General features: G+C 51.3%; 1 protein-coding gene across 4 annotated transcripts in view; it reads left to right on the forward strand.

Annotated features, from left to right (window-relative positions):
• Window positions 1-17,639, forward strand: part of METTL22 (methyltransferase like 22) — a 24,389-nt gene extending 6,750 nt beyond the window's left edge. For 2 of the 4 annotated variants that reach the window (XM_003916508.4, XM_017953168.3), the window contains exons 3-11: window positions 757-1,137; window positions 5,595-5,635; window positions 5,723-5,867; window positions 10,291-10,362; window positions 12,239-12,292; window positions 13,228-13,308; window positions 13,889-13,991; window positions 15,975-16,143; window positions 17,529-17,639. In XM_003916508.4, coding sequence (XP_003916557.2) covers window positions 757-1,137; window positions 5,595-5,635; window positions 5,723-5,867; window positions 10,291-10,362; window positions 12,239-12,292; window positions 13,228-13,308; window positions 13,889-13,991; window positions 15,975-16,143; window positions 17,529-17,564 — 1,082 coding nt within the window. In that variant the 3' untranslated portion in view covers window positions 17,565-17,639. The other 2 variants (XM_009195954.3, XM_021931736.2) reach the window with 2 other exon arrangements.
• Window positions 17,640-18,605: the final 966 nt, after the last annotated feature.

The following is an 18,605-nucleotide window of genomic DNA, read 5'->3' on the forward strand; positions in this document are numbered from 1 at the left end:
ATCCGCCCGTCTCGGCCTCCCAAAGTGCTGGGATTACAGGCTTGAGCCACCGCGCCCAGCCTAAAACTTTTTCATCTAACCTATTACGGGAAAAGTGTGCTCACCCCTGCCTTATATGTTTGCCACATCTGTGTCACACAGAATTCAGTTTTACTATATCCCTGGTAATTAACACAGCCTGTAATTATCTTGTTTACTTGCTTAATGTTTGTTCCCCGACTTCACTCCTAAAATGTAAGGCCCTAACATATCAAATTCTGCTTTGTACCCCCAGCACCTAGCACGGTACTTGGCACATAGTGAGTGTTCAGTGGTGAATGGATGGATGATGGAACAGATCCAAAAACTGGCATAAGCCCGGGCCGCTGTGGGAGCTTAGAGGAGAGGCCCCTGAGCTCATTCCTGAAAGTTGTGTGCCCTTGGTCAGCTCACTCCTCTAAGCCTCAGTTTCTGGGTCTGTAAGATGAAGCTGATCATGCTGTCTTCACAGCGATTGTGGAGATTGAATGAGATGATACGAGCCGAGTGCCTCACAGGTTCTCAGGAAATGGGGGCTGCTCTTGGTGGTGGCCCCCGCCTCCCAGCTGGTGGTGGTCCCAGCTGAATCAAGTGGCCCTTTTCTGCTGGCATTAGTATATCTCTACCTGGCCTTTACAAATCTTTCCTGTTGGTAATCAGCTATTCTCAAAGAAGGAGAAGAAGGTAGAAAAGAAAACATCTTGGAATTCTCATTTTGCGTTTTGTCTTGCCTTTCAGTTTTCCTGTCCCAATTCAAGCTTCTGTGGAGCCAAGACTCTCGGACAGATTCAGGGGCCAAGGGTGGCGATCACGGAGATGTTCACACCAAGGAGCCTCCTTCTGCCGAGACAGGCAGCACAGGGTCCCCTCCAGGAAGTGGCCGCAGTAATGAGGGTTTCTCCCTCCAGGCCGGGGCTGACACCACCGGCTGGGAAGCGGCTGAAGCTCAGCTGGATGAGGATGGGGATTTGGACGTGGTGAGAAGACCACGAGCCGCCTCTGATCCCAACCCAGCAGGGCCTCCGAGAGACAAGGTACATCCCATGATTCTAGCGCAGGAAGAAGACGACGTCCTGGGAGAGGAAGCACAAGGCAACCCCCACGATATCATCAGAATAGGTAAATAGAGGTGTGGTGTGGCCCACCTGTCACCAAGGTGACTCCACAGTGTCGCTGCTCAGGGCTCAGTATGATCTGCATGTTGACTCTGCAGGGCCAGGCAGCACAGGTTATGAGAACCAGCTCGGGTGAGACTGGGGAAGCTCTCTACAACCCCAGTCACTCCTACGGCTCACACGCCCACAGCCTCACCCTGTGCGCTTTCTCCTCTGTACTGTGCCTCCTTCCTAGAGTGCTTGCCCGCAGCCTCGGCTCCCTTAACATGTTCCCCATTGCCGTACAGTTTCCAGCTCAGCCACACCTCCTCCAGGAAGCCTCCCTGCTGCTGCCTCCCGCATCTGTGGTCTGCTCTAACTCAGCGTGTTGAGGGTGTGGGACAGGCTTGGCCGGGCTGGGCTGGCAGTAGGGAGCCACGGGAGGTTCTGGAGCTGGAGTGTGGCAGAGGGAGAGGGATGTAAATGAAAATGAATGGGGCATGGACCAGTCAGATGGACTGGGAGCTGGGAGCTAGAAGCCAGGCAAGAAAGGGGAGGTGATAAAGTGGCAGGAAAAGTGGGACAGGGGAGAGGTTTGGACAGATACTCAGAGGTGGGATGAAAGAGGAACTGCTACTCAGGTATTGGGGCAGAGCAGAGGGGTTTGGTGACTCTAGGATTTGAAATCTAGGGATCTGGCACTATAGAAACACCAGGACCGGTAGGGAACTAGGCCAGGAATCGGTGCTGGTTAAGCACCTATTGTGTTTTGGATATCTTCACTAGTTTCGAGTGGCTTAGTCTGTACAGCCCCGCCTGAGCAGGTGCACAGATGAGGAAGTGACAGGCCTAGTGCCATGCAGCTTGGTGGTGGTGAGCGAGCTTCAAATCCATGCAGTGTCCACACCAGGGCTTTGCCTCCCCCTGGCGCTGCTCATTTGGGGAGCGGATCTGTGATTTGAGGCTGTTCATTGAGATGCAGGGTCCCTGGTGGTGTCTTAAGTTCCCAGGGAAAGGCCTCCCCCAGCACTGGCCTTGGTCGGAGAATGGGGGTCAGTGGGTCACTCTGAAAAACAGACAGAACAGCAGCTCTGTATCTATCTGCTCAGCAAACGTTACTGAGCGCCTGCACAGTGGTACCAGGCAGCCTCTGTTCTAGACTGTCCCAGAGAGGGCAACATGGAACTCACGCCAGAACCGTGCTCCATGTATCCCATGGGTGACCTCTGCCCTCATGGCCTCTGCAGGTAGGGATAAGTATTCCCATTTCACAGAGGGAGAGACTGAGGCTCAGCAAGGTTGAGGAACTTGCCTGGGGTCACACAGCTCGTCAGTGGCAGAGCTGAGACTTGTACCCAGGTCTGTCTGACGCCACGGCCTGTGCTCTCATTCCACACCATTAGGGCAGAGCATTCGAAAGAGGCTTGGAAAGTCCTGCTTCTCAGCGGGGCCGATGATGGCTCATTTCCCTCCAAGCGCTCACTGTTATTAGCCTCCCCGAGCTGGGGAGCAAACCTGTCCGTTACTCCACAGTCAATGTTGTGTCTCTAGTGAATGTTCTGGAAATTTACCATCATGTGAGCTAAGAACAAAGTCCCTCAAGAAGGGGCCAGCCTATGACCAGCTTCCCCGCCTGCCCTGTTCCGGTGACACATTTTGATCTAATTAGATGTTTTTTTCTCGGACTATGACCTTGGGGTGGTCATGTCCGCCTCTGGGCTTCAGTGACCTCCACCTGTGCAAGGGCTAGGGGCCTTGACCGCCTCAGTGGTTTTCAGATGTTTGCCGAGCCTGCACTCTCTCAGAAGCGCTATCTGGTTAAACCCTGTTACAGCCTTAGAAATGAGGGATGAGGCTACTTGTACATTTCGCAGAAGAGGAAACTGGCTCTGTTTCCAAGAAGTTAAGTAACTCATCACCCAACTAGGAGATGACAAAACTGTCTTCTCATGCAGGTCTCTGACCTCAGAGTCCTCATTCTCCCTCAAGGGAAGCTGGCCACCCCTTGAGGACAGCTGGGAGGCAGAACTTATGTCCACGAGACCCCTGGGAGGAAGTGACCAATCACGTAGGACCGAGATCGCTCTGGGAGGGTTCCCCTGGCAGCAGGAACCCTTAGGACAGCTGGGGTTAGGGAGCAGACGGCGAGGAGGAAGCTTTTCCAGGCCAATGGAGGGAGAGGAGAGGAGAGGAGAGGCTACGAGCCACACCCAGGAGATGGCATGGGTGGGACTGGGGAAGAGGAACTGGGCAGGGGCGCTGACACAGAGAGCCTGGGGCGGGGGTGTAGACCACAGACACCCCTTCCCCTCCACGCACAAGCACACAAGCCTTCAGCCTGCCTAGCAAGTCCCTGTGCCTTTCATCGTGGAGGCTCTGCCCCAAGCTTTTAAACCACGTCCCTAGCATGGTTCAGATTCTACATCTCCCTTCCCCAAGCAAGCTGAAGAGCCAGAAAAGGCCAGGCACGGTGGCTAACACCTATGATCCCCCTTCAGGAGGCCAAAGCAGTGGATCCTTTGAGCCCAGGGGTTTGAGACCAGCCATGGCAACATGATGAGACCCTACCTCTACCAAAACTACAAAAATTAAAAGAGTTTAGCCTGGCATGGAGGCATGCACCCGTAGCCCCAGCTACTCAACAGTCTTAGGTGGCAGGGTCACTTGAGCCTGGGAGGTGGAGGCTGCAGTAAGCCTTGGCCGTGCCGCCACACTTCAGCCTAGGTGACACAGCGAGACTCTGTCTCAAAACAGAGAGAGCCAGAAAACTGCAGACGACCTGACTTGGAACCCTGCATCTGCCACTCACCCCCTCTGTGACCTACACAGCCTGCTAACCTCCTCCAGCCGCCTTTTCTTCATCTTTAAGATAACACTCAAAGCTGTCATTGGGCGATTTTGAGGATTAATTGAGAAAGCATTTAGCCCAGTGCCTCATGCAGAGAAGGTGCTTTTTTTTTTCTATGAACTTTACAAACAGTAATGCTGAGCCTCAGTCGGTGTCTTTCTCTGTAAAATACGTGTGAGCCAATCAAGTAGAATCTCGATGGCCCCAGGGCTGGCTCACAGAATGTGTCTGTCTAATGAACGTTGGTTCAGTGAAGGAACTTGGCATCAGGTGGCTCGGCAGGTATATTTCTGTTCCAGTTTCAAACCAGGGGACTCCATGTTAGGCCATAGCAATCTGAAGCCCTTCTGAAAGGAACATGTTTTATTAAAAGTGCCTTATAAGCCACCATGTCAAATCTAGCCAAGATGCTGGTGGACGATCCATTAGTCACTTTATTCAGAGATGAGATTCTAACTGTACATAGGACGGAAATCTTTGGCCAGATTTTCCCAGGAGGAAGCCTAGGAGAACAGTGGTCCAGGTGCCCAAGAGGACCCTACACAGTAGGTTTCTCTGCTGGTTTGGGGACAGACAGAGCAATTGGCGATAGCCATTACCATCTTACTTAAAAATACTTGAAGCAAGTTCTTATTTAACAACAAAAAATGTTTTGCTTCATTCCTTTTCTTCTTGATCTTATATTTCCATTCTCTTCACCCATCCACCAGAATTTGATCCTATTAGGATGTATTATAAATACAAAATATATTGTATTTTGCACTTGAGAATAATACTAACTTATACTTCTTTTCAACTTTTTTAAAAAGGATGTAAATTGGCCGGGCGCGGTGGCTCAAGCCTGTAATCCCAGCACTTTGGGAGGCCGAGATGGGCGGATCACAAGGTCAGGAGATCGAGACCATCCTGGCTAACACGGTGAAACCCCGTCTCTACTAAAAATACAAAAAACTAGCCGGGCGAGGTGGCAGGCGCCTGTAGTCCCAGCTACTCGGGAGGCTGAGGCAGGAGAATGGCGTGAACCCGGGAGGCGGAGCTTGCAGTGAGCTGAGATCCGGCCACTGTACTCCAGCCTGGGCGGCAGAGCAAGACTCCGTCTCAAAAAAAATAAAAATAAAAAATAAAAAAATAAAAAGGATGTAAATTTAAACTTATTTTGTTAACTTTTAATGTAGAAGTATATTTCTAAGTATAAGAAAAAAATGAAGTATGTTTCTCAGTATAAGAAAATACTTTTGAATGAGTTGTGATTATTAGTAGCATATAAATAAATATATTATGAGTGTAAATTTGCAATTATTGGTCATTAAAATAGTGTACTGCATGTGTGTGTGATTAAATTGGGTGAAAACCTAATTGTGACCCTCCCTAGCCTTGGGCTGTAGGGCAGAGATACCCAGTTACATGAAAGAGTGTGAGCCCCATTCCAAAAAGCTCCTGGCCTCTGAGTGGTGCTCAAAAGTCGCCTCTCAACCAGTAGCACAGCCTGTGTTTCTGCTGCTCTCTAGAACCCCTGATTCTAACCTCTGGCGCACATCTGACCATGTTGGTGGTTGCCGCGCAGTCCTGTCTTGTGGTTTTCTGTCCATCCCCATTTCACAGTGGGCATTTCTCTTGGTTTCTGTCCCATCCAGAGCACACCATGGCCACGCCCCTGGAGGATGTTGGCAAGCAGGTGGGTAGGTCCTGTCCGCTTCCCGTAATCCTGACGGTCTCTACAGAGCCTCACGCTGTCTGTTGCTCTTGGTCCTCTTCCCTCCAGGTATGGCGGGGCGCCCTGCTCCTGGCGGACTACATCCTGTTCCGACAGGACCTCTTCCGAGGATGCACGGCGCTGGAGCTCGGGGCCGGCACGGGGCTTGCTAGCATCATCGCAGCCACTGTGGCACGGACCGTTTATTGTACAGGTAATGAGGTGACATCTCAGGCTACAGGGAAGTAGTCACCTTCACAAAGCATGCACTGAGTGTATAGAAAAAGAGGCAGAGGCACTGGAAATTGGATGTTAGCTGCTGTTGATTTTGCCATTCTGGTCCCCTGGCCCTCTCCACTCTCTGTTTTTTCTCAGTGACATCAGAATGACCCAGCAATACCGACTCTGTGGCAGCAGCATCACCCGATGGCTCTCAGGCTAATGGCACCTTCAGGAGGTGCCTAGTGCCTCTGCTAGTACCTCTCTCCCCACCCCTGAGAAAGAGCAAATATCTCCAAAAACAGGAGGAATATACCCTGTTAGAAGGCTTTGAAAACAAGTTTATTATTTTGTTCCTGGTTATAGAAGCCTTGCCCATTCTTTGTAGGAGATTTTTAAAACAGCAAATAAAAATTACTCATCATTTTACAATCCCTAGATTGAATCAACAATATGCAACTTATGGGGCACCTGCCATGTGCCACTCATTTCTAGATGCAGGAGGCCCTGCAGTGAGTGGAACTGACTAGGCACTGCCCACAGGGAGCTTACATTGTAAGAATCTCCTCCAAATGATAGCTGAAATCAAGCTGCAGCAGCACTGTATTCTGCTGAAAATGTTGAAAAACATTTTTTAAGAGCATTTTCTTTTTTAAATTTGTATATATTTAGGGGGTACAAATGCAAATTTCTGTATTACACAGCAATAACGTCTGGGCTTTTAGTGGACCCACCACTCAAATAGCGAACATTGTACCCAATAGGGAAGTTTTAATCCCCAACCCCTCCCACCCTGTCACCTTCTGGAGTCCCCAGTGTCTGTGATTCCACTCAGTATGTCCATGTTTACCCATGGTTTAGCTCCCACTCATAAGTGAGAACATTTTAAGAGCATTTTCTCATGCCATTAAAAAATGATTATATAGGCCAGGTATGGTGACTCACGTCTGTAATCCCAGCACTTTGGGAGACTGAGGCAGGCAGGTCACCTGCGGTCAGGAGTTTGAGAACAGCCAGGCCAACATGGTGAAACCCTGTCTGCACTGAAAATACAAAAATCAACCAGGCGTGGTGGTGGCGGGTGCCTGTAATCCCAGATACTCGGGAGGCTTGAACCTGGGAGGCAGAGGTTGCAATGAGCTGAGATTGCGCCACTGCACTCTAGCCTGGGCAACAGAGTGAGACTCCATCTCAAAAACAAACAAAAACAATTGTATATGACTTGTCATGACCAGGTAATGTCTCATCTTTTTTATAACCCTTCCCCTGCCGCCGAGCATTTTGGCCATTCCTATGGGGATTTTTGTTTTGTTTTTTTGTATTTGTCAAAGATGTGATGAACATCTTTGTATATTGTCTAATGATCTGTCACCTAGGTTCCTAGGAGTGGGCGGTGTTAGTTACATTGCAGTGAACATCTTTGTGTATCGTTGTCTAATAACCTGTCACTGGGTTCCTAGAAGTGGGTGAGACTATTCTTAAACTTTTGATGAACGTTGCCAACTAATTTCTTTTTTAGTATTTAATTTTGAAATAATTTCAGATTCATAAAGGAGTTGTTAAAATAATCCAGCAGGGCCGGGTGCGGTGGCTCAAGCCTGTAATCCCAGCACTTTGGGAGGCCGAGACGGCCGGATTACGACGTCAGGAGATCGAGACCATCCTGGCTAACACGGTGAAACCCCGTCTCTACTAAAAAATACAAAAAAACCAGCCGGGCGTGGTGGCGGGCGCCTGTAGTCCCAGCTACTCGGGAGGCTGAGGCAGGAGAATGGCGTGAACCCGGGAGGCGGAGCTTGCAGTGAGCTGAGATCCGGCCACTGCACTCCAGCCTGGGTGACAGAGCAAGACTCCGTCTCAAAAAATAATAATAATAATAATAATCCAGCAAGTGCCATGTGCCCTTCCTCCAGCTCCCCAATGGTGATGTCACACACAACCATAGTACAGTGATCAAAACCGGCCAGTGAAGTTAACCAAACTCCTGACGTGCCAGAGTGCTTTCTTTAGAGCTAATATACCGGTTTACAAGAGAGTAGTGATTTTATCAAGTGAGCATTTTTGTTATATTTTAAATCTTTAATATCTGCTGGACAGAAAGAGGTATCCGCTGATGTGGTTTACACCTCATTGCTTCCTAGTGAACGTTTCCTGGCACACGCTGTTGTTTCTGAGATAGGAAGGAAGAAGCTAGAGATCACCAGTCCCTGAGGCACAGTTTTCAAATATGCTGAGTTAACCACTGGTCAGGAGTCCACAGTGCAGCCACGCTATTGGCTGCTTCTTGACAATGTCATGTAAATTATCAGTGAGCGCTTCTCAGAGTCAAGGCGTCCAAGAGCTTTGCTTTGTGCCTGGTGCCTAATAGCAGGATATAAAGAAGTCTTATCCCCGAGAGAGATTTACCAGCATGGGGAAGAAAGCTTGCATTTAGATGCCACGTTCCAGTTGGAAAAGTCCTTTCAGATGCATCAGTGCCTGGCTGTAACTTCACAGTGATGCTGGGCAGAGCCCAGGGTTCCTATCTTTGTTGTCCAAATGGGCAGATTGAGGCTGGCCCAAGGTCACCCAGAGCTGCTGACGAGACCCGAGGCCCGTGGACCTGCTGGCTCACAGGGCAATGCCCTTGTCACATGGTGGGGTTTCAGATTGTGTTGCATGGAGCAGAGCTCCCAGGAGCTGGCCGAGGGATGCTGGGGAGAACGCACTCAGGGCACCAGGGCTCCTTCCCGACTCACACAGAGCTGCTTCTCTGTTACCTGTTTTATGGGTTAAAAGTTTTTGACAGAAACTATCATAAAAGTTTAAAAACTGCTGAGCCTGGCCAGGCGTGGTAGCTAATGCGTGTAATCCCAGCACTTTGAGAGGCCGAGGCAGGTGGATCACTGAAGTCAGGAGTTTGAGACCAGCTTGGCCAACATGGTGAAACCCCCGTCTGTACTAAAAATACCAAAAAAAAAAAAAATTAGCCAGGCGTGGTGGCATGAGCCTATAATCCCAGCTACTTGGGAGGCTGAGGCAGGAGAATTGCTTAAACCCAGGAGGTGGAGGTTGCAGTGAGCCAAGGTTGCACCACAGTACTTCAGCTTGGGCAACAAGTGCGAAACTCTGTTTAAAAAAAAAAAACACACACACACACAAAAAAGGCTAAGCCCATCATGTGCTGTCAGGCACGTGTCAGTATTCTCTTGGCCCAGGAGACAGGGCAGATCCCTCCCTTCTGCGAGCAGGGAGCTCCTCCCCTACGTGGCTCTGTGTGACCCCTGGGGTGCAGACGCCAGTCCCGGCGAGTTTGCAGTTGATGGGGGAGTCCACGCCCACAGGGGACCAAGCAAATGTGATTAACAAGACATCCTGTACTTTCTACACGCACTTTCTTCTAATCAGAAATTTATTTTTGGTAAAGCACTACTTCCCCCAGTGAGGATTCACTGTACCACAAGTCAGTTCTTGAAATGATGAGAAATCCCACTTGTCAGAGTGGCAGGAGTCTGGGAGGGAGATCTGGGTGGGAGCAAAGTGAATCGCGCCTGAGAGAGTGGGCTCAGCCTGTTTGAATCTGTTCTGTGTTCTGACGAATCGTAAGAAAACCTTTCTGACCGGAAAACTGGTCCAGTCGGTTTTCCTAGGGTGTCAAAGAACAAGCCTAAATTTGGAGTTAGAAAAATCTGGATTCAGGCCGGGCGTGGTGGCTCAAGCCTGTAGTCCCAGCACTTTGGGAGGCCGAGACGGGCGGATTACGAGGTCAGGAGATCGAGACCATCCTGGCTAACAAGGTGAAACCCCGTATCTACTAAAAAATACAAAAAAACTAGCCGGGCAAGGTGGCGGGCGCCTGTAGTCCCAGCTACTTGGGAGGCTGAGGCAGGAGAATGGCCTGAACTCGGGAGGCGGAGCTTGCAGTGAGCTGAGATCGGGCCACTGCACTCCAGCCTGGGCGACAGAGCAAGACTCCACCTCAAAAATAAAAATTAAAAATTAAAAATAGAAAAAGAAAAATCTGGATTCAAATCCCAACTCTTGCTCTCACTAGCTACGTGACGTTGCTCAAGTCACTTAATCCGTGCAATGGGATTCATGATCCCGTCTCCTGGATGGTTATAAACATGAAAAGGATGATCTAAGGAAGTGCGTGCGTGGTCCATATGCTCAGATGATGTTGGGAGCTCATACTCCTTGCCTCTGGAATGCACACTGTCTCTCCCCATCAGGATGAGAATCTCTTATTTAGGGAACAAGACAATGAAAAGAGCCTTAAGGTGAGCGTATTTAATTTTGGCAGTAAGACACACAGGAGAAACGTTTCTCTAATTTCTGCAGTTGTGCTGCTGATAACAAGCGGCTCTCTCTAGGCAAAAACGTGGAGATAAAAGCGTCGTAACGGCCGGCGCTTTATGGCTTGCCCTCTGTCATTCCAGATGTCGGTGCAGATCTCTTGGCCATGTGCCAGCGAAACATTGCCCTCAACAGCCACCTGGCTGCCGCTGGAGGTGAGGCCCAGAGGGTCTTCTGCCAGGGAGGGAGGTTTCTCTGTTTAGCAGGTAGGACAGACACCCAAGACCATGACATCGGGAGGCAGGGCTCCGCCTGTGTCCCTTGCAACAGGTGAGTAAAGGGAGCAGGCATCTTATGGGCATCACAGAGCTTCAGAGCATTGAGGACGCTCCTTGGGTCACCTCCTCATTCCCAGATCCACCGCCTCATCCTACTCCAGCTCTTTCTCTCCCGGACACTGGCAGCAGCCCCCGAGCTGGTCTCCCCAGCTCCTTAGTTGACCAGTCCAGGCTGTCCTCATGAAACATCCAGAGTGCCCTTTCTCAGATGCAGGCCTGTCCCCTTCACCTGCTGCTGAAAACCTTCCAGGAGCATCATCACCTGAGGGGTGAAGTCTCAGCTCCTTGAATGGCCAGGCCTCCCTGGCCCAGCCCCGGCCTGCTCTCCCTACCTCCTCCTGACAGTCTCCTTTCCAGCTCTGCATCCAGCACGCCAGGACTCATTCACTCACAGGCCAGTCCCTCTGCCCGGATGGGCCCCACCCCCATCTGCCTGGTCGTCTGCTCCCTGCACAGCCTGCAGGGATGAGTGTGTGTGATGGGTGACACAATTATGTCCTAACGGGGCTGTCTGTCGGTGCAGCCTTTCCTCCTCCGGTGCAGCCCCCCCAGGCTTCAGGCCCTTCAGTGGTTTCCTGTTGCTTGTCTCATCTTCTGGGGGATCTGGCCCCTGCCTGTCTGCAGCCCCCACCCCGCCAGCCCAGCCGTCCTCATTTTCAAATCACTTTTCCTCGAGTCCTTTGCCCTTGCTCTTCCCTCCGCCTGAGTACTCTGCCCTCCCTCCTCCCGGCAAGTCCTCATCACGCTCAGGGCTCCAGACCTCCAGATTTGAGGCCAGAGCCCCCAACAGACTCCAGGAACACGTTATACGATTGCATTTTACCATCTGCTGGTGTGACTAGTTATTGGTGTTTTCCATTCCCCCCTGGACTACAAGCTCTGTGGGTGCAGGTACCCTGTCTGCATTTGCTCTCCACTGTCACAATATTTGTTGAGTGCTCAGGGTACAGTAGGCAGTCAGCAGAGCTGGGAGGAAGGAGGGAGCTCGCTGGTGGAAGCCCTTGCCAGATAACCGCCATCTGACATGAGTTCCTCTCTCTCCTCCTGTGCATTTGCCTCATCCTTCTGACACCACTCAGCCACAGTCTTGCCGTTGTCGGTTAACCTGCCAGTCTCCTCTGGGGGGCTGGTCTGCAAGGATGGGGAGATGACTCTTAAATCTTTATTTTCCCTATGTCTGGCACAGTCCCTGACACGTAGCACTCAAAAAATGCTGGAAGAATGGACGGATGAATGGAGGGAAGGGACAGAGGGTGGATGATGGATATGAGAAGGAGGGAAGGAGGATAACAAGGATGGGTGGGTGGATGGGTGGGAGGGTAGAAGAATGGATAGATGGGCAGATGAGAGGATGGATGGATGGGAGAGAGGGAGGGAGGGAAGGAAAATGGGTGGGTGGATGGATGGAAGGATAGATGGAAGGGCTGGAAGATGGGCAGGTGGGTGGGTGGGTGGATGGAGGGATGGATGGGTAGAAGGAAGGGCAAGAAGATGGGTGGGCGGATGCATGTATGGATGGATGGATAGAAGGAAGGATGAGAAGATGGATGGGAGAGGGAGGGAAGGAAGATGGGGGGGGGGGGGGGGGGAGGGATGGATGGATGGATGGCTGTAAAGATGGAAGGGCTGTAAAGATGGATGGGTGAGAGGAAGGGTGGGTGGGTGGATAGATGGATCTTGGTATATAGTGTAAAAGTTTATCTTTTTTTCCTGATTAGAGTTTGGAAGGTTCTCTTTTTGTTTGTTTTTACAGGTGGTGTAGTTAAGGTCAAAGAACTGGACTGGCTGAAGGACGACCTCTGCACAGGTGTGTGTTTCTCTCGGACGTCCCCCAGAATGATTCAGTGATTTCTTTGTAGTACCTCAGTGCCAGGGTACAGTAGCCTTGATGGAGCTGTAGCCCCAGCTGCTGCTGCTGTCCCACCCACGCATGGCAGGTTCTCTGCATTGGCCGATGAGCATCAGCGGTCATTCTCCAAGCGCCTGCTGCCTGCTGGGCACATGTTCATTTTGTTCTTCAGGTGTTGTGGTTTCCCTGTGTGGTAGCATGAGAATCCCTGAATTGTGAGTGCAGACTGCCTGCGGGCACAGCTGGTACACAGCAGGGTAGGGGCATGGACCCAAGTCTGCCAGACTCTTGGGCACAAACCATTTCCCAACAGACAGTGGTGCCCGGAAGCCCCCCGGGTAGGACAGTTTCCCGTATTTCTTACACAGACTACTTCAGACCCGGGTGCTTGCTCCTTCTTTGTATAAAGATGTCTTTTTTTTCCCGTCAGATGGCAGATGGGGAAAGTCACTCCTTGAGTACCGGTCACCTGCCTAGCACTTTGCGCACTGTAGGCCTTTCGACCCTCCCCGTAGTCCTGTGAGGAAGTAGTACTGTACCCTTTCTGTGAGTGCGAAACTGAAGCCGTTTTCCTGGGCCACCCAGCAGGCAGATGGGGCAGATCACGTCCTGTATTGGGCCACAGGCGAAGGTGGCGGGTGAGGCTGAAATCCGCCTGCTACTTGCTGGCTAGAGCAGACACTCAGCAGAAAAGGCACCTCTTCCACTGTGACTCTGCACGTGGGCAGCAGTGGGCCTGAAGCAGGGAGTCTGGTCTGCCTGGCGGTGCCCACTGCACCCAGCTACCCCCAGCCCTGTTTCTTTTCCTGAAGTGCCTTTCAGTCAGTCCTAGTGAGAGTTGGTGGCCAGGAGAGAAGGCAATGGGCACAAAGCATGCTTTTGTTCTTTCTTAGATCCCGAGGTCCCCTTCAGTTGGTCACAAGAGGAAATTTCTGACTTGTACGATCACACCACCATCCTGTTTGCAGCCGAAGGTAAGAAAATTTCTCCTTCACCGTACACGTCCTTTGTCGCAGCATGAAGTCAAGTGCAGTCTCACCTCACCTCCCGCCGGAGTTCAGTTTTAGAGGTGACTTTCTGGGATGTGCCACCACGTCTGCAGTTTTCTTTTTTTTTGTTTTTTTTTTGTTTTTTTGAGACGGAGTCTCGCTCTGTCGCCCAGGCTGCAGTGCAGTGGCCGGATCTCAGTTCACTGCAAGCTCCGCCTCCCGGGTTTACGCCATTCTCCTGCCTCAGCCTCCCGAGTAGCTGGGACTACAGGCGCCCGCCACCTCGCCCGGCTAGTTTTTTGTATTTTTTAGTAGAGACAGGGTTTCACCGTGTTAGCCAGGATAGTCTCGAACTCCTGACCTCATGATCCGCCCGTCTCGGCCTCCCAAAGTGCTGGGATTACAGGCCTGAGCCACCGCGCCCGGCCGCGTCTGCAGCTTTCATTCTGGGAGCTGCTGCTTTTCCGTGGTGATAAGCATTCTCTCTGTGCGGATCGCTCTGAAAAGTCGATTTCTCTAATATTTGCGTGTTTTCCCCTAATGCCAGCCTTTTTGCTTCCCACAGTGTTTTACGACGACGACTTGACGGATGCTGTATTTAAAACCCTCTCCCGACTCGCCCACAGATTGAAAAATGCCTGCACGGCCATTCTGTCAGTGGAGAAGAGGTGAGCTTTGCACCACGGGGACCATGCTGGCCTCCCGAGTGTGGACAGAAATCTCACCTCCTAATTGTTTCCTTGTCAGTGTCATCATGACTGTTACTCAGCGCCACTTATTGAGCACCTGCTGTGTGCCAGGCGTGTGCTCATCCGTTGTGTACGTTACTACACTGAGTCCGCATGCGAGCTCCATGTGCAGGCACTGCTGTCCCATCTTACCGATGAAGAGGGGAAGGCTGGGAAACACCAGGGGCCTTGCCCAGGGCACAGCTAGCTAGTGATAGACAAGGACTTGAATGTCCGCTGTACTGGAGCCTCAACGCTTGTCCAGCACACACTGTCGAGAGCTTCTCTTCCTGAATGTTCTCTCTGTGGTGCGGTCTGGTCTGTCTCTTCAGTTCCCCCAGGTCTCTTTCTCTTGCTGAATCGGACAGCTCCTCACCCAACAGCCTCTCCCAGACATTTCCACTTGAATATCCTAAAATGTTAGGTTCCACGTATTGAGTGCCCACCTTGTGATAGCTACACACATTCTCCTGCAATACTTAACAATATGCCACAGTTTTCTGAAGATCGTTTGGAATCCACAGCAAAAGCTATAAAACTGAACAGACTTCCTCACCCCGCAGTTCAGCATCTGGAAATTCACGCTCATGGTTGTGTACAAAGCTCTATGTGTCTGCGAATTGACTGCAGCGTTACTGATACCAGTAATCCTGAGGCTTGCTTTGAGGCACACACTGAGCAATAGCAGTGTACAGACCTCATTTGGATCCTGATTTCATCAACTGTAAAGGAAAAACATCAGGACAGTTGAGAAAAGTTGAATACTGAATATTTGACGTTAAAGGGTGATTGTTAAACTTTAGTTGAAAAGGTCTCCATCTTTTTGAGACACACACTGACATTTTCAGCTTCACAGAGGAGGTTGGGGGCCCCAGGAAGAGCCAAGGTGGTAGAGTGGCTGAAAGTGGACAGTGGCTGAAGCTGGTAATGGGTTCATTAGACTGTTTTGTTTTGTTTTTTGAGGCGGAGTCTCACCCTGTCGCCCAGGCTGGAGTGCGGTGGTGCAATCTCGGCTCAGCACAAGCTCCGCCTCCCAGGTTCAAGCAATTCTCCTGTCTCAGCCTCCCAGGTAGCTGGGATTACAGGTGCCCACCACCACGCCTGGCTAATTTTTGTATTTTTAGTAGAAACAGGGTTTCACCATGTTGGCCAGGCTGGTCTCAAACCCCTGACCTCGTGATCTGCCCACCTCGGCCTCCCAAAGTGCTGGGATTACAGGCAGGAGCCACCATGCCCAGCATAGACTGTTCTTACTCCTTTTGTGTGTCTGGAATTTTTCTTAATAAAAAAAAATTGGAAAGAAAAGGGAAAAGGGCAAAGAGCTTGAATTTCAGGTGAAACCATCTTGTAGACTGAGTTTTTGAAAGGCAAGTGGCAGGGCTGGGAGACCTGTTTCTGAAGGCGCTCACTCTCTGAAATCTCTCAGACCCCCGCTTCCCAGCAGTTTTCTCTCTGTCCTCTGCGCTCTCAGAGTCCTCTGCACCGCCCCCTGCCACTGCCTCTTGTTCATTCATTTCACAGATAGTTACGCGCAGCTCCAGCCACCACAGTCTGTGCTGGGTGCAGGCAGGACCTGCAGGGCCATCCTCAAGTGTTGATCTGCATCTGCCTCTTATACCAGCTCTAACTTCTCAGAGGCAAGGACTCTCTTGATCTTTCCAGCCGTGTTATTGTGGGCACGTGACTTCAGCTTTCTGAGCCTCAGTTTCCACATCTGTAAAGTGCTAGCTGTTTCCACCCCCCAGGCTATTGTGCAGATGTAGGAAGGAATTGCGCTCAGACACTCAGCATGAGACAGGTGCTCCGTAAAAGCCCATCCAGGGGATATGAGATCAGTGAGGGGCAGGAAAGCAAGATGGGCGGAAACAGCAAAACCCTTCCCAGTGGTGATGGCCGTGTGTGTGTCGGCTGGCTGGTTTGCAGGCTCAACTTCACACTGAGACACTTGGACGTCACATGTGAAGCCTACGATCACTTCCGCTCCTGCCTGCGTGCGCTGGAGCAGCTCGCAGATGGCAAGCTGCGCTTCGTGGTGGAGCCCGTGGAGGCCTCCTTCCCGCAGCTCCTGGTTTACGAGCGCATCCAGCAGCTGGTAGGTCCAGGCCCCGAAGCGGGCGTTAGTTGCTTTATTGTGAAGTGGGTGACTCCGGGGCAAAGAAGTGATGAAGCAAGCCCTCCAGGCATAGGCTCCACCCTAGGTCCTGCAGGGGGTGAAGCCTGCGTGCCGGGCACCATCTGTAGTGGAACCTGTTGGGGGAGCTACATCATGGGGGAACCTGTTAGGGGAGCGGCCACCATGTCTGGAGAGGGACCTTCGGGTGAACCTTATCTTTTACTTTAGAGCACGTTTTTCCCCCGTGGCCAGTTCAGACTCCAGAGGAGGCGAGACTGAGGCAGACGTTGTTTGGGGAACAGGAAGTCAGTGGAGGGAAGTTTGTGGGTAGCAGACCTTGGTGCAGGGGCCCCGCTATGGTGGCCGCTGGTCACGTCTTCACTGTGGAAGTGCACCGGCTTCTCGGACTGAACAGGCTTTTCTGTGAACTGGAGTCCAAAGATTGAGAATTAACTTCTTTTGTTCTGTTTGCCTTTTGGCTGTGGCCTCCCTTTCTCTGTGTTTTCGGAGACCCGGGCCTAGTTCTAAGGAATAAGGGAGGAAGAGGGAGTCATGAGGAGCTGCCGTCCTCGCACTTTCTCTCGTGTCCTCAGCAAGGGCAGCATGGAATTCGTGTGGTTTTGTGTGCGAGGAGGATCTTGTATTTATTGCTCTGCCACTTCTGGGCAACATTAAGAGTAGTGTCACGTGACCAAGAACACACACTTCTTACAAATCAGTAGACCCAGTACATGATGCCTAAGATGTCCTAAAAAGGCCAAGTGTGGTGGCTCCCACCTGTAATTCCAGCACTCTGAGAGGCCAAGGTCGGAGGGTTGCTTGAGGCTAGGAGTTCGAGACCAGCCTGAGCAACATAGACCCGATCTCTACAAAAATTAAAAAAAAAAAAATTAGCCACACATGGTGGTGCACACCTGTGGTCCCAGCTACTCTGGAGGCTGAGGTGGGAGGATTGCTTGAGCCCAGAAGTTCAAGGCTGCAGCGAGCTGTGCTGGTGCCACTGCACTCCAGCCTGGGCAACAGCGTGAGATCCTGTCTCTAAAATAAAACTGTATATAAAGCTCTTCCCAAAAATGGAGAGATTGTGGCGACTCACTGCTATTCTGGTCTCTTCTGATTGTGTGACATCCTCTGATGCCCCTTCCGTTAATGCTGGGACTTCATCCATCCAGCCTCTGCCACAGTAAACAGAACAAGCCAGAGCAACAAAGAAAGGAGGAAGCCGCCCGCCCGCTCCTGCCCCAGCTCGCCTGCTCCATGGCTAGCGTGTTGTTTAACTGCTCTCCTTGGCGAATCACTTTCCTTCATGAAATTGTGATGCTCTTGTATGTGCACTTCAGAAACTTTTTCTCTGTTTGCTGCAGGAGCTCTGGAAGATCATCGCAGAACCAGTAACATGACCCATCGCCTCCACAAGGCGCGGCGTCTCGACTGTTCTTAGAGTATATTTCTAATAAAATCAGAAGCTCACCAAAGCAACGTACTCGAGATTTTGTCATTTTAAAAGTATGGTTGCATGTACCTTAGACGACCCAAGATGGTTTTCTGGGGTCTGTCCCTGCCGCCCAGTTGCAGCCAGAGAAGGTTGTTGGTGTGGGCTGGGGGCCACTTTAGTGACCTGTTTCTCATGGTTGTGATACGTGCTCCAGGGTCAAGGCAAGTCACGTTCCTTCTCAGCTCAGTTCCACCCAGGTCAGTCATTTCAGCTGTGCGCTTCACTTGGGGTTGCAGCCCTGGCTGTGAGGTGGATTCTTGTACTGCCCTGTGTCAGCTGTTCACGGATGGGTTGACTACCATTGCCACTATTGCCATCGTATCTCCGCTCGGCACAAAAGCCTCATTTCCTCGCAGGGTTGGGTATGCTCCACCCCGTCCCTCTGGCGAGGGCCCCCTGAGAAGGAAGGGGCAGGAGCTGGCGCCAGGAATGGCCTGGCAGCGGCCTTTGTAGTTAATTTTAACTCTTTCTCACCCCAATCAGGTACATTTGGAATAAACCTAAGAGCCACTCTTTGGGGTCACATGCAGCCGACCGGGGTTTGTGCAGTGATCTTCCTCGGAGGTGTTGCCTTCAGCCTGGGCTCATTTTCCCTCCGCCCCTCGTTCTCTCCATCTTATCACGTGTGCTCGTGTCTGTCTGTCTGGTTTTTTTTATCTTCTCCATCTGTGCCTCTCTCCTCCCATCTCTACCACCCTTTCCTGTCATTCTCTATGTACTACTGTCTCTCCTTCTCTCCAGTTTCAGTCCCATCTTCCTGCTACCCGTGGTCCTCCCTGCAGCCCCTTCTCCTGTCTTGCTACTGCTGCACACTTTGCACCAGGGCCTGGCATGGCCCTTTCTGCCTCCCTCGCAGCTCAGGTTTGCTGGCTTCTCCATACACTGTCCCTGCCCACACTCGCTTCTCCCCAAGCACCCAGATTCCATCCCCAGGCCCATCATACCC

This window comes from Papio anubis, chromosome 18 (assembly GCF_008728515.1).
Source record: "Papio anubis isolate 15944 chromosome 18, Panubis1.0, whole genome shotgun sequence".
Taxonomy (NCBI): domain Eukaryota; kingdom Metazoa; phylum Chordata; class Mammalia; order Primates; family Cercopithecidae; genus Papio; species Papio anubis.